The 15965-nt window shown below is 50.2% G+C and overlaps 1 protein-coding gene across 9 annotated transcripts in view; it reads left to right on the top strand.

The window, feature by feature from the left end:
* Nucleotides 1-370: 370 nt before the first annotated feature.
* The window catches only part of LOC139239492 (EH domain-binding protein 1-like), a 142677-nt gene continuing 127082 nt past the window's right edge, over nucleotides 371-15965 (top strand). For 4 of the 9 annotated variants that reach the window (XM_070868277.1, XM_070868275.1, XM_070868274.1 and 1 more), the window contains exon 1: nucleotides 373-1029. In XM_070868277.1, coding sequence (XP_070724378.1) covers nucleotides 926-1029 — 104 coding nt within the window. In that variant the 5' untranslated portion in view covers nucleotides 373-925. Of the gene's footprint in view, nucleotides 1030-15965 lie in introns of all 9 variants that reach the window. The other 5 variants (XR_011588660.1, XR_011588659.1, XM_070868278.1 and 2 more) reach the window with 3 other exon arrangements.

Genomic DNA, 15965 nt, shown 5'->3' with positions numbered 1-15965 from the left:
TTTAAACTCATTTTAAAAGTCCAGAAAGGGGTTCTTCTCCTCTGCAGGGGAAAGGTACCAGGAATCTTTGCGAAATATTGGTAAATTCTACAGTGTGTATCTCTCTCTCTTGCTGTCCTCTCTGCCTGACCTGTGTGTGTGTGTCTCTCTCTTCCATCTGCCAGGGGTGGGTGGGTGTGTGTGTGTGTGTCTCTCTCTCTCTCTCTCTCTCTCTCTCGCTGTCCTCTCTGCCTGACATGTGTGTGCGTGTGTGACTTTTATACGGGCTTTCCTGTTTCCAAGCTCTGTTTTTAACAACGCCTTCTGTCACTGGCGGTGATTGGCCAGCCGCGAACACAATAATATTCGACCACTGACAGGAGATTCGAAAGAAAAAGAGAGTGAGAGGAACTAATCTCCACGGGAGGCGGTGTCCTGAGCAGGAGGCTGAGAACTGCTTGCATGCTACTTCACTGAGGCACACTTTGAGTTGGAGGAGAGGGTTGGGGTTACCAGGGGATGGGCTTGTCAATTTCCCCAGAGGAGGGGAGCAGATCTTGCAATTGACAAGGGCTTGCAATTGACAGGAGGATCACTTTCCATTGGTGAGACTGTGTGTGTGGGCATTGAGATCAGAGGGGCAGGCAGATCAGACAAGGATTGAAATCGGTGCAAAGCTCACTTCCTATTTCTCCCCGATTGACAGCCCTGGGACTGAAAGTTTTAACTGAAAGTCAAAAGTGGATTATGCTTTAATGGGCTTGGTTTGTTAAGTGTGACCGCGGCAGCAACAAGCAAAAGAAAAACCATGTGATCTTATTTTTGTGATTCTGTTTGGAAAATAGTCTCCACCCTCCAACTTGTTAAAACATTATTTCGGTGCGCGTGTGTGTGTGTGTGTTAAACCTCGAGAGATTTACCGAAAGACACACACACACACACAAACATGACATCGGTGTGGAAAAGACTCCAGCGAGTTGGAAAACGTGCGTCCAAGTTCCAGTTCGTCGCCTCTTATCAAGAACTGATGGTCGAGTGCACAAAGAAATGGTAAGGCTGATTGTTTTAATAAGGATTGGGTTTTTTTTAAAGAGAGGGAGGTTTGGGGGTGGGGGTGTTGATATTTTACTTGCCAAGGGCGGATGTTTTAAAAAAAAAAGTTGCCGTGTGACTTGAGCAGAAGTTGACAGAAGTTTGAGGAAGTAAATTTTCAGTCCATGTCCTTTTTTTCGCTCCAGATTGTGTCTTGGCTTCTCTCTCTCTCTGCGTGCTAAATCAGACACTGTACACATTTTTTTTAAAGCATTGCTAATTTATTAGCTGATTTGTTTTGTGGAATCAATCCCCCACCCTTCCCCTCTGTCGGAGAGGAGCTGATTTTGAGTGCACTGATCTTGCAATCTTCCAATGCAAATCCGTCACATCAGGGAGAATGTCACACCATTGTCACCTGGGCCCTCTCCGTGTGCACGTGCTTCGACTCCAGGGCCAATTTGGGATGACCAGTGACAGGCTGCACCCCTTCAAGAGCTGTCGCTGGTATATACTCGCTGCCTCTCCTGGTCTGAACTGGGTGTGTTTTATTTTTGAAACCGTCAAGGATAAAAGGTTGCTGTCCCTTGTGCGTGACGAGCCGTCTAATCCCTGGCAATACCTCGGTTCAACTTTGAAAATGTTCATTTGCATGAAGGACAATGCAAAACCACATTGTCGCTGCCAGCCCTGCATCACTGGGTATGACTTAGAAGATCGTGGGTTCGAGCCCCACTCCAAAGACTTGAGCCCCATAGTCCAGGCTGACACTCCCAGTGACAGTACTGAGGGAGCGCCGCACTGTCAAAGGGGCAGTGCTGAGGGAGCGCCACACTGTCGGAGGGACAGTACTGAGGGAGCGCCGCACTGTCGGAGGGACAGTTCTGAGGGAGCGCCGCACTGTTGGAGGGGCGGTACTGAGGGAGTGCCGCACTGTCGGAGGGACAGTATTAAGGGAGCGTGGCACTGTCGGAGGGGCAGTACTGAGGGAGCGCCGCAGTGTCGGGGAAGTACTGAGGGAGCGCAGCACGGTCGGAGGTGCCGTCTTTCGGTTGAGACGTTAAACCGAGTCCCCTATCAGCCCCCTCAGGTGGACGTAAAAGACCCCATGGCTATTATTTTGAAGAAGTGCATCACTTTAAATTATGATCTGGCCATTATCCCATTGCTGTGTGTGGGAGCTTGCTGTGCGCAAATTGGCTGCCGCATTTTCCACATTACAACAGTGACTACACTTCAATAAAGTACTTCATTGAGTGTAAAGCTCTTTGGGATGTCCGGTAGTTGTGAAAGGCGCCATAGAAATGCAAGTCTTAAACTATGCCCCAATCGAATGCACTGTGTGTGGGGGAGCAAAGGGGATTAAAAGTTGTTGTTGGGGGTGAAATAGGGTGATTGTGCAGTCTGATTGCACAGGGATATAGAGTAGATGCTGTCAACCCACCCAGAACTCAACAGGTAATACACACCTATATGAAGCTCAGGCCTTTAGGCAGCACTGTGACTGGGATTATAAAGAGGTTTAAATTGATTGCTTCATCAGAGCAGTCCTGGGTAGTCCTTAACATCTCTCTGCACCATCACACATTGGTGGGTGGAATGGGTGTAGATAGAGCGTTACTCTATATCTAACCCGTGCTGTAGCTGCTCTGGGAGTGTTTGATGGGACAATGTAGAGGGAGCTTTACTTTGCATCTAACCTGTATTGTACCTGCCTTGGGGATGTACATGATTGAGCACTGAAACATAGAAACATAGAAAATAGGTGCAGGAGTAGGCCATTCAGCCCTTTGAGCCTGCACCATCATTCAATAAGATCATGGCTGATTATTCACCTCAGTACCCCTTTCCTGCTTTCTCTCCATACCACTTGATCCCTTTAGCCGTAACGGCCATATCTAACTCCCTCTTGAATATATCCAATGAATTGGCATCAACAACTCTCTGCAGTAGGGAATTCCACAGGTTAACAACTCTCTGAGTGAAGAAGTTCCTCCTCATCTCAGTCCTAAATGGCTTACCCCTTATCCTTAGACTGTGTCCCCTGGTTCTGGACTTCCCCAACATCGGGAATATTCTTCCTGCATCGAACTTGTCCAGACCCGTCAGAATTTTATATGCCTCGATGAGATCCCCTCAGTGAATACAAGCACAGTCGATCCAGTCTCTCCTCATATGTTAGTCCTGCCATCCCAGGAATCAGTTTAGTGAACCTTCGATGCACTCCCTCAATAGCAAGAATGTCCTTCCTCAGATTAGGAGACCAAAACTGAACACAATATTCCAGGTGAGGCCTCACCAAGGCCCTGTACAACTGCAGTAAGACCTCCCTGCTCCTATACTCAAATCCCCTAGCTATGAAGGCCAACATACCATTTGCCGCCTTCACCGCCTGCTGTACCTGCATGCCAACTTTCAATGACTGATGTACCATGACACCCAGGTCTTGTTGCACCTCCTTTTCCTAATCTGCCGCCATTCAGATAATATTCTGCCTTTGTGTTTTTGCCACCAAAGTGGATATCTCACATTTATCCACATTATACTGCATCTGCTATGTATTTGCCCACTCACCGATCCTGTCCAAGTCACTCTGCAGCCTCTTAGCGTCCTCCTCACAGCTCACACCGTCACCCAGCTTAGTGTCATCTGCAAACTTGGAGATATTACACTCAATTCCTTCATCTAAATCATTAATGTATATTGTAAAGAGCTGGGGTCCCAGCACTGAGCCTTGTGGCACTCCACTAGTTACTGCCTGCCATTCTGAAAAGGACCCGTTTATCCCGACTCTCTGCTTCTTGTCTGCCAACCAGTTCTCTACCCACATCAGTACATTACCCCCAATACCATGTGCTTTAATTTTGCACACCAATCTCTTGTGTGGGACCTTGGCAAAAGCCTTTAGAAAGTCGAAATATACCACATCCACTGGTTCTCCCTTGTCCACTCTACTAGTTACATCCTCAAAAAATTCTAGAAGATTTGTCAAGCATGATTTCCCTTTCATAAATCCATGCTGACTTGGACTGACCCTGTCACTGCTTTCCAAATGCGCTGCTATTTCATCTTTAATAATTGATTCCAATATTTTTTGGTTCGGTCTATAATTTTCGTTTTCTCTCTCCCTCCTTTTTTAAAAAGTGGTGTTAAATTAGCTACCCTCCAGTCCATAGAAACTGATCCAGAGTCAATAGATGTTGGAAAATGATCACCAATGCATCCACTATTTCTAGAGCCACTTCCTTAAGTACTCTGGGATGCAGACTATCAGGCCCCGGGAATTTAACGGTCTTCAATCCCATCAATTTCCCTAATACAATTTCCTGCCTAATAAGAATTTCCTTCAGTTCCTCCTTCTCGCTAGACCCTCAGTCCCTGAGTATTTCCGGAAGGTTATTTGTGTCTTCCTTCGTGAAGACAGAACCAAAATATTTGTTCAATTGTATGCCATTTGTTTGTTCGCCATTATAAATTCACCTGAATCTGACTGCAAGGGACCTATGTTTGTCTTCACTAATCTTTTTCTCTTCACATATGTGTAGGAGCTATTGCAGTCAGTTTTTATGTTCCCAGCAAGCTTCCTCTCATAATCTATTTTCCCCCTCCTAATTAAACCCTTTGTCCTCCTCTGCTGAATTCTAAATTTCTCCCAGTCCTCAGGTTTGCTGCTTTTTCTGGCCAATTTATATGCCTCTTCCTTGGATTTAACACTATCCTTAATTTCCCTTGTTAGCCACGGTTGAGCCACCTTCCCCATTTTATTTTTACTCCAGACAGGGATGTACAATTGTTGAAGTTCATCCATGTGATCTTTAAATGTTTGCCATTGCCTATCCACCGTCAACTCTTTAAGTATCATTCGCCAGTCTATTCTAGCCAATTCACGTCTCATACCATCGAAGTTACCTTTCCTTAAGTTCAGGACCCTAGTCTCTGAATTAACTGTGTCACTCTCCATCTTAATAAAGAATTCTACCATATTATGCTCACTCTTCCCCAAGGGGCCTTGCACAACAAGATTGCTAATTAGTCCTTTCTCATTACACATCACCCAGTCTAGGATGGCCAGCCCTCTAGTTGATTCCTCGACATATTGGTCGAGAAAACCATCCCTAATACACTCCAGGAAATCCTCCTCCACCGTATTGCTACCAGTTTGGATAGCCCAATCAATATGTAGATTAAAGTCGCCCATGATAACTGCTGTACCTTTATTGCACGCATCCCTAATTTCTTGTTTGATGCTGTCCCCAACCTCACTACTACTGTTTGGTGGTCTGTACGCAACTCCCACTAGCGTTTTCTGCCTTTTGGTATTCCATAGCTCCACCCATACAGATTTCACATCATCCAAGCTAATGTCCTTCCTTACTATTGCGTTAATTTCCTCTTTAACTAGCAACGCTACCCCACGTTCTTTTCCTTTCTGTCTATTCTTCCTGAATGTTGAATACCCCTGGATGTTGAGTTCCCAGCCTTGGTCACCCTGGAGCCATGTCTCCATGATGCCAATTATATCTTATTCGTTAATTGCTGCTTCTGCACAAAAAAAATTGCAAGGTAAAAATGAAACTTGTCTGGGAACATGGAGCGAGAAAGTGGAAATACGTTGCATTTTTGCTGCATTGGTGGCAAATGCTATCTGATCCACAATGACAATTGGCAGCACTTCATTGCTGAATCAGGTCACAGCTGATGCCAAGTTCTTGCATCCCCCAGGGAGAAGGGGAGGATGGACTGGGAGAACTGACGGAGTGAACTGCCCCACGTTAACAGCACCTTACATAGAAAAACATAGAAAATAGGTGCAGGAGTAGGCCATTACACCTCACCATGTCCAGGGACATCTCCAGGCCCAGCGAGTGCTGGTTGGAGTAAGCGTGTTCAGAACGAGAGCCATCGGATCGTGGCATGATTTACCGCAACAGTTGAGGCAGAGGCTAGATCCTCATTTAAAAGGGAATTGAGAAGGTTTCGAAGAGGAAGCACATACGTGGATTATGGGGAAATGGAATCAGGGCAGGCCGCTCCAGTTAACCACCTCCGTTATTGATGGACTCTGAGCCTTGCCATCGATGATGGCACTCGGGCCTCCCCCATTATTGATAGGCCTCCAACTTCCTTCAGCCAGTGGCTCAGTGGGCAGCATCCTCGTCTTAGAGTCAGAAGGTTGTGGGTACGAGCCCCACTCCAGAGACTTGAGCACACAAATCCAGACCGACACTCGCGGTGTCAGTACTGAGGGAGCGGCGTGCTGTTGGAGGAGCAGTGCTGAGGGAGCGGCGCACTGTCGGAGGGACAGTACTGAGGGCACTGCACTGTCGGAGGGGCAGTATTGAGGGAGCGCCGCACTGTCGGAGGGTCAGTACTGAGGGAGTGCCGCACTGTCGGAGGTGCAGTACTGAGGGAATGCTGCACTGTAGGAGGGGCAGTAATGAGGGAGCGCTGCACTATCGGAAGAGCATTACTGAGGGAGCGCTGCATTGTCGGAGAGGTAGTACCGAGGGAGCGCCGCACTGTCGGAGGTGCAGTACCGAGGGGGCGCCGCACTGTTGGCGGGGCAGTACTGAGGGAGCGTCGCACTGTCGGAGGGGCATTACTGAGGGAGCGCTGCATTGTCAGGGAGGTAGTACTGAGGGAGTGCTGCACTGTCGGAGGTGCCGTCTTTCGGATGAGACATTAAACCAAGGCCCCGGCTGCCCTCTCAGGTGGACATAAAAGATCCCACGACCACTATTTCAAAGAAGAGCAAGGGAGTTCTACCCAGAGTCCTGGGCCAATATTTATCCCTCAATCAACGTCACTAAAACAACTGATGAAATGGTCATTATCACATTATCCTGTGGGAGCTTGCTGTGCGCAAATTAGCTGCCGTGTTTCCCACATTACAACAGCGACTACCCTTCAAAAAGTATTTAATTGACTGTAACGCGCTTTAGGACATCCTGAGGTTGTGAAAGGCGTTATAGAAATGCAAGTCAATCTTTCTTTCCTCTCCCCTGCCCCCCGCACCTCTCCCCTCCCCATCCCCCTATTATCGTGCAGCCATTGAGGCACATCTTAGCGAAGACAGCTCACAGAACTGGTTTTTACATTCTTAAAATTGCACTGAGATTGTCACATGACTGGAATCCTGATCTTGGGGATTTCCTGTGCATTTTATCAAACAGTAAGCAATTGCAGAGGGACAGGGTTAACGATTACAACTCCTTCCCGATAACCAGATGCATTTGGATGATTGGCAGAGTTCTCCTGGCCAACTGGTCACTGTTTGTGTGGGTCAACTGTGTGACCAGTACCATTGACTTGACCGACTCAACGTTAAGCCTTTCAGCAACTATCCAAGAATGGCAATCTTCGACAGCGGTACCAAATCCTCACGCCAGGGTAAAAGGTGTCTGGCACCTCTTAACGTGCGGGCTTGGAATTTCCGAGTGTCGGGGCTGGTATTCCTCTGACAGCCGTGGCTCAGTGGATATCTCTCTCGTGCCTCTGAGTCAGAAGGTCGTGGGTTCGAGTCCTTCTCCAGAGACTTGAGCCCATAATCCAGGCCGACACTCCCAGTGCAGTGCTGAGGGAGCGCTGCACTGTCGGAGGGGCAGTACTGAGGGAGCGCCGCACTGTCGGAGGGGCAGTACTGAGGGAGCGCCGCACTGTTAGAGGGGCAGTACTGAGGGAGTGCAGCACTGTCGGAGGTGCCATCTTTCGGATTTGACATTAAACCGAGGGCCCGTCTGCCCACTCGGGTGGATGTAAAAGATCCCACGGCCATTATTTTGAAGAAGAGCAGGGGGAGTTCTCTCCGTTGTCCTGGGGCCAATATTTATCCCTCAACCAACATTACCACAAAAACAGATGATCTGGGTCATTCTCACATTGCTGTTGTGGGAGCTTGCTGTGCGCAAATTGGCTTCCTCGTTTCCCACATTACAACAGTGACTACACTTCAAAAAATGCTTCATTGACTGAAAAGCTTTTGGACATCTGAAGGCCGGAAAAGGCACTATTTAAATGCAAGTCTGTTGTCTTCTCTTCTGTTGGAGAGTGCTTTCCCCGTGCTGAATATTTTGGGGATCACATATGGGCCTATGAGACACTGGACAGAATAGCCAGCCATTGGTGTTCAGGTCACGAAAGCCCGGTGAAAACCTAAGGAATGGTTTGGTCGAGACTGCGTAGAACTGAGCCACACAGCCCGGGAAGTCCCCAATTTCAGTTCCGAGTGTGTTTTGAGTTAGTGTTAACGGTAGTTAGATTGCGACAATAGGCCTTCCTGTTTCTCCTGGGCTAACAGCAGCCAGGGTTCCCATTAATGATTGCCATTCAGTGACGAGAGAGAGAGAGAGAGAGAGAGAGAGAGATAGATAAATCATAGAATCATAGAAGTTTACAGCACGGAATGAGGCCATTTCGGCTCATCGTGTCTGCGCCGGCCGACCAAGAGCTATCCAGCCTAATCCCAATTTCCAGCTCTAGGTCTGTAGCACTGGAGGTTACGGCACTTCAGATGCACATCCAAGTACTTTTTAAATGTGGTGAGGGTTTCTGCCTCTACCATCCTTTCAGATAGTGAGTTCCAGACCCACACCACCCTCTGGGTGAAAACATTTCCCCTCAAATCCCCTCTAAACCCCCTACCAATTACTTTAAATTTATGCCCCCTAGTTGTTGACCCCTCTGCTAAGAGAAATAGGCCCTTTTTATCCTCTATATCTAGGACCCTCATAATTTTATACACCTCAATGAAGTCTCCCTTCAGCTTCCTCTGTTCCAGTGAAATTAATTGCATTTATATAGCGACTTTCACAACCTCAGGATGTCCCAAAGTATTTATAGCCAATGAACTACTTTTGAAGTGCAGTCGCTGTTGCAATGTGGGAAACACAGCAGCCAGTTTGCACACATCGAGCTCCCACAAACAGCAACAGATAATGACCAGATCATCTGTTTTTTATGATGTTGGTTGAAGGATTAATATTGGACCCACGACACTGGGGAGAACGCCCCCTGCTCTTCTTCCATTAGTGGCCGTGGTATCTTTTACGTCCATCTGATAAGGAAGATGGGGTGTTGGTTTGACGTTTCATTTGAAAGACGGCCCCTCCGACAGTGCAGCACTCTCTCAGTACTGCCCCTCCGACAGTGCGGCACTCTCTCAGTACTGTCTCTCCGACAGTTCGACGCTCCCTCAGTACTGCCCCTCCGACAGTGCGGCGCTCCCTCAGTACTGCCCCTCTGACAGTGCGGTGCTCCCTCCGTACTGTCAGTCTGCATTATGGGACTAAAGTCTCTGGAGTGGGATTTGAACCCACAACCTTCTGACTCAGAGGCGATAGAGTGCTACCTCGTAAATGAAGAGCACCTGACAGGGAACCAGCAGCTTGCAAACAATTAGCTTATTCACGTTCAATAGATTTAAGTCCTCAACGTGTACATACTTTGAACTCAATTGTTTTGTGGATCATCCCTGTTATCAATGGATTGCTCCATTCCTTCCAGTGTTGCTTCAATTCATGTCGTCACCCATTGGAGCCCTTCACTCCAGACGAGGGGGAGGTGGGCAATTGAATGGAAGGAGTGGACTCCATAGTTGGGACTCTTGAACTCTGACCTTCAGTAATCACCTCACGATTTGCAGAGAATATGAAACATTTTCCTTCCACTGTTAGTTTTTTTTTAGGTGGGGATACCATCCTTAATTTGTTTTCTGAGTACAAATGGGCAGTTCCCTTGCCCAAATTGATAACCATTATTATCTGGCAGAGGAAGGTTGAGGGTAGGGCCGGGATTCAGAGTTTTTCCCCCTCCACCCCAGCCCGGTTTGCATGAGGAAATAAAATCATCAGCAATTTCTCTGATTGTTTTTTTTGTAGAAATGCTAATAGAAAGGTTATCATGGCGACCTCAGAGCAGAAAGAAGGAACTGGAATTTAGACAGCACCATTCCTGACCACAGGATGTCCCAAAGCGTTTTACAGCCAATGCATTACTTTTGAAGTGTGGTCACTGTTGTAATGTAGGAAACGCAGCAGCCCATTTGCACACAGCAAGCTCCCACAGACAGCAACGTGATAATGACCAGATAATCATTTTTTTAACGATGTTGGTTGAGGGATAAATATTGGCCCCAGGACACTGGGGAGAACTACCCTGCTCTTCCAATAGTGGCCATGGGATCTTTTATGTCCACCTGAGAGGGCAAACGCGGCCTCGGTTTAAGGTATCATCCGAAAGGCTGCCCCTCCGACAGTGCGGCAATCACTCAGTACTGCCCCTCCGACACTGCAGTGCTCCCTTAGTACTGCCCCTCCGACACTGCAGCGCTCCCTCAGTACTGCCCCTCCGACACTGCAGCGCTCCCTCAGTACTGCCCCTCCGATAGTGCAGCGCTCCCTCAGTACTGCCCCTCTGACAGTGCTGCGCTCCCTCAGTACTGGCCCTCCGACATTGCAGGACTCCCTCAGTACTGTCCCTCCAACAATGCGGCACTCCTTCAGTACTGGCCCTCCGACAGTGCGGCGCTCCCTCAGTACTGGCCCTCCGACAGTGCGGCACTCCTTCAGTACTGCTCCTCCGAAAGTGCGGGGTTCCCTCAGTACTGCACTGGGAGTGTCAGTCTAGATTATGGGGCTCGAGTCTCTGGAGTGGGGCTGGAACCCACGACCTTCTGACTTGGAGATGAGAGTGCTGCCCACTGAGCCTCAGCTGACAGTTATTCAGCAGACAGAGACAATCTCAGTAATTTACAGGGCAGGATGTAGTGAGAAGATGGGTTAGAGGAAGAGGGTCAGAGGGGAGCAAAGGCGCAGTCGAAGAAGGGGGTTTTGAAAGTTATTGGCAAGGCAGCTGATCGTAGGGACTTTCATCAAACATTCCCAGGGCAGGTAGAGCACGGGGTTAGATACAGAGTAAAGCTCCATCTACACTGTCCCACCAAACATTCCCAGGGCAGGTACAGCACGGGGTTAGATACAGAGTAAAGCTCCTTCTACAATGTCCCATCAAACACTCCCAGGGCAGGTACAGCACAGGGTTAGATACAGAGTAAAGCTCCCTCTACTCTGTCCTATGAAACACTTCAAGTGTCTTACAAGAGGAGAGAAAGAGATGGAGAGGTTTAGGGAGGGAGTTCCAGAGCTTGCGGCCCAGGCATGGCCACCAATGGTGGAGCGATTTATAATCAGAGATGCTCAAGAGGGCAGAATTAGAGGAGCGCAGAGATCTCAGTGGGGGAGGGGGGGGTGGTGCGTTGGAGGAGATTACAGAGATAGGGAGGGGCGAGGAGCCATGGAGGGATTTGTAAACACAGATGAGAATTTCGAAATCGAGGCGTTGCTTAACTGGGAGCCAATGTAGGTCAGCGAGCACAGGGGTTGATGGGTGAGCGAGACTTGGTGCGAGTTAGGACACGGGCAGCCGAGATTTTGATCACCTCTAGTTTACCTGGGGTAGAATGTGGGAGGCCAGCCAGGAGTGCATTGGAATAGTCAAGTCTGGAGGTTACAAAGGCATGGATGAGGGCTTCAGCAGCGGATGAGCCGAGGCCGGGGCGGAGATGGGTGATGTTACGGAGGTGGAAATAGGCGGTCTTAGTTATGCTGCGGATATGTGGCTGGAAGCTCATTTCAGGGTCAAAAGTGAATTGGATCAATACTTGAAAAGGAAACATTTTCTGGGGAAAGAGCAGGGTGGGACTGATTGGATCGCTCTGTCACAGAGCCGGCACAGGCTCGATGGGCCCAATGGCCTCCTCCTGTGCTGTAAGATGCAATGGTTAAAAAGATCTCAATTCGAGAAGTTGAGAATTCAATTATTACTATGTTGTGAGGGGAGAAAGGATGGAAGTTAGCTGCAGATTCCTGGCCGGCAGACTGTAAAATATGGTTTATAGCGTTTTATATTTGGCAGCATTCAGCCGCTCATCCCTATTTGGACTCTGCAGAGTTTCGCTTTTAGTCTGAGCGGTTTGGGAATTTGGAAAATGCAAAGTGGACGCCAAGACTTTTTTATTATTGTTAACTTTTCCACTTACTTCAGAGCAGAGAGTTCTCCCCAGTGCCCTGGGGCCAGCATTCCTCCCTCCTTCCCTCCCTCAACCGACCACAGATTTAACCGCTCGCTCACGCGCCGGCGACGGTGGGATCTTGCTGTGCGCAGTCGCGGCCGCTTGCATTTTCACCCGGCGCGGCGACGGGGACTGCGCTTCGGAACGAGAGCGCCATGGGTGATTGGCCCCACGGGTCCTCGTGAGATGCTGCAGGGAGGGGAATTTGCCAGGACGTGGAGTCAGCCGCGACTCAGTGGGTAACAGTCTCGCCTCTGAGCCGGAAAGAAAGACTTGCATTTATACGGCGCCTTTCACCACCTCAGGACATACCAAAGCGCTTTACAGCCACTGAAGTACTTTTTGAAGTACAGTCACTGTTGTAATGCAGGAAACGCGGCAGCTGCATTGCGCACAGCAAGCTCCCAAAAACAGCAATGTGATAATGACCAGATTGAACCCAGAATTTTCTGATTCACAGACAACTGTGCTACCCACTGAGCCATGGCTTAAAGTCGTGGGTTCGAGAGCCGCTCAAGAAACTTGAGTGCACAATCCAGGCCGGCACACCCAGTGCAGTGCTGAGGGAGTGCTGCACTGTCAGAGTGTCAATACTGAGGGAGCGCCGCACTGTCGGAGGGTCAATACTGAGGGAGCGCCGCACTGTCGGAGGGTCAATACTGAGGGAGCGCCGCACTGTCGCAGGGGCAGTGCTGAGGGAGCGCCGCACTGTCGCAGGGGCAGTGCTGAGGGAGCGCCGCACTGTCGCAGGGGCAGTGCTGAGGGAGCGCCGCACTGTCACAGGGGCAGTACTGAGGGAGCGCCGCACTGTCGGAGGTGCCGTCTTTCAGATGAGACGTTAAACCGAGGCCCTGTCTGCCCTCTCAGGTGGACGTAAAAGATTCCACATCCACTATTTCGAAGAAGAGCAGGGAAGGTCAATATTTATCCTTCAATCATCATTAAAACTGCTTATCTGCTCATTATCACATTGCTGTTTGTGGGAGCTTGCTGTGCATAAATCCACTGCCGTGTTTCCCACATTACAACAGCGACCACACTTCAAAAAGTACTTCATTGGCTGTAAAGCGCTTTGGGGCGTTCTGAGGCGGTGAAAGGCGCTATACAAATACGAGTTATTTTTCCTCTCATACGGGCGTTGACTCTTGCTGGGTTGGGGGTCCACGGGACCAGCTGGTTCCTGCCGCCAATTCGCATGTGAGCTGGGACAACAAGCACGGGCAGGAAACACAACCCCTGGTCTCTTGCTGTCCTCTCACGTACATTGCGATCGGGGGGGTTAAGCCATCAGCGAACGGCGATCTCGGCTGAAATTTCCCCCGCTCAGTCCTCCCCGCTGTTCAGCCTTGGCAGAGATATCCACAGAGGACACGCACAGGCAAGGTAGAAACGCTTGAATGTGAACAGGGTCGGCCCCAGACCAGCCAATACTGGTGCTGAGCCAACAGAGAAGCAGATGCACCAGACGGGGCTGCAATTTCCTGCAGGAGCCGCACACAACTGGCCACTTCCAGTTCGCTTCACGTACTCTCTTTTTTAACATTTAAAAAAAAAAATTGAGAAGCCTGAATGAGAGGCCCGACCCAGTCTGAGTCCCAGGCCCCAGTCCCAATGGGAGGCCCTAGTCTAGGCTCCAGGCCCAAGGCTCCAGTCCCAGGCCCCAGGCACACTGCCCCATTCCCAGGCCCCAGTTCCAGGCTCCAGGCTCAAGGCCCCATTCCCAGACCTCAGTCCCAGGCTCCAGGCTCAAGGCCCCATTCCCAGGCTCTAGTCCCAAGGGCCAGGCTCCAGGCCCGAGGCCCCATTTCCAGGCCCTGTCCCAGGCCACATTCCCAGGCTCCGGGCCGAGGCCCAAGCCCACAGTACCTTTACTCTACTCTACTCTTCCATTTAGGGTCAGCCATTTAATACTGAGATGAGGAGAAACTTCTTCACTCAGAGGGTGGTGAATCTTTGGAATTCTCTGCCCCAGAGGGCTGTGGATGCTCAGTTGTTGAGTATATTCAAGGCTGAGATTGATAGATTTTTGGATATTACGGGAATCAAGGGATATGGGGAAAGTGGTGTTGAGGTCGAAGATCAGCCATGATCTTATTGAATGACGGAGCAGGCTCGAGGGGGCCAAATGGCCTCCTCCTGCTCCCAATTCTTAAGTTTTTATGTTCTGCATTCAGTAGCTGAATCTCTCCAGTTATGTCTTTGAAGAAACCACCTGCGTTGCCAATGAAGTCTGCAACAAGCCCAGGACTCTCTTAATGCGACATTTGTGTTTGTTCTCGGAATGTGGGCATTCATCACCCGTTCCTTAGTGCCCTTAGGAGGTGGCGGCGGGCCATGTTCTTAAAGAGATTGCTCACGAGGCCACTTCAGGGGGATATTAACTCTCAGCACAGGGCTTGGGTCTGAGGTCCGTGTAGACCGAGACCGGGTAAGGACTGCAGGTTCCATCCCCCTGAAGGTCACTCGTGATCTCTCTCTCTCTCTTTTCTCTCTTTTTCTCTTGTTTCTCTCTTTTTCTCTCTCTCTCTCTTTCTTTCTCTTGCTCTTTTTTCTGTTTCTCTCTTTCTCTTTTTTCGCTTTCTCTCTCTTTTTCTTCTCCCTTTTTTCCTCTCTCTCTCATCCCATCCAAGAAACTTGAGTGCATAATCCAGGCTGACACTCTCCGTGCCAGTACTGAGGGAGAGCCGCACTGTCGGAGGGGCAGTACTGAAGGAGCCCCGCACTGTCGGAGGGGCAGTACTGAGGAAGCCCCACACTGTCGGAGGGGCAGTACTGAGGAAGCCCCACACTGTCGGAGGGGCAGTACTGAGGAAGCCCCACACTGTCGGAGGGGCAGTACTGAGGAAGCCCCACACTGTCGGAGGGGCAGTACTGAGGAAGCCCCACACTGTCGGAGGGGCAGTACTGAGGAAGCCCCACACTGTCGGAGGGGCAGTACTGAGGAAGCCCCACACTGTCGGCGGGTCAGTACTGAGGAAGCCCCACACTGTCGGAGGGTCAGTACTGAGGGAGTGCCACACTGTCGGAGGGGCAGTACTGAGGGAGTGCCGCACTGTCGGAGGAGCAGTACTGAGGGAGCGCCGCACTGTCGGAGGAGCAGTACTGAGGGAGCGCCGCACTGTCGGAGGGGCAGTACTGAGGGAGTGCCGCACTGTCGGAGGGGCGGTACTGAGGGAGCGCCGCACTGTCGGAGGGGCAGTACTGAGGGAGTGCCGCACTGTCGGAGGGGCAGTACTGAGGGAGTGCCGCACTGTCGGAGGGGCGGTACTGAGGGAGCGCCGCACTGTCGGAGGGGCGGTACTGAGGGAGCGCCGCACTGTCGGAGGGGCAGTACTGAGGGAGTGCCGCACTGTCGGAGGGGCGGTACTGAGGGAGTGCCGCACTGTCACCATCATCTGAAACCTCCACGCTGCTTTGTTCTGATAAAGAACTATTTAGGGATTGATTAGCTGGCTTAAGGGTGCTCCATTCTCTACTGAGCTGCAGCTGCTTCCTGTGTACTGCACTTAGAGAGCGGCGCCCTGGCTTTTCCGAGACAGGTCAGCTTGATGCGAATATTTACTGGCTGACCTCCCACAGCCTTGTTCTGCAGGCCATCTGCGCTCCTAGGGAGTTCTACCCCGCTGTCCCAGCCCAATACATATCCCTCAACCAACATCACAAAAAAAAACAGATTATCTGTCCATCATCACGTTGCTGTTTGTGGGAGCTTGTTGCGCGCAAATTGCCTGCCGTGCTTTCCACATTACAACAGTGACTACACTTTATAAGTACTTCATTGGCTGGTGAAGCGCTTTGGGATGACCTGAGGTGGTGAAAGACCTCTGGCGCATCCCCCGATTTCCACCGCTCCACCATTGGCAGCCGTGCCTTCAGCTGCCTGGTC

Source organism: Pristiophorus japonicus, chromosome 27, assembly GCF_044704955.1.
Source record: "Pristiophorus japonicus isolate sPriJap1 chromosome 27, sPriJap1.hap1, whole genome shotgun sequence".
NCBI lineage: Eukaryota > Metazoa > Chordata > Chondrichthyes > Pristiophoridae > Pristiophorus > Pristiophorus japonicus.
This window is presented reverse-complemented; position numbering and strand designations above follow the sequence as displayed.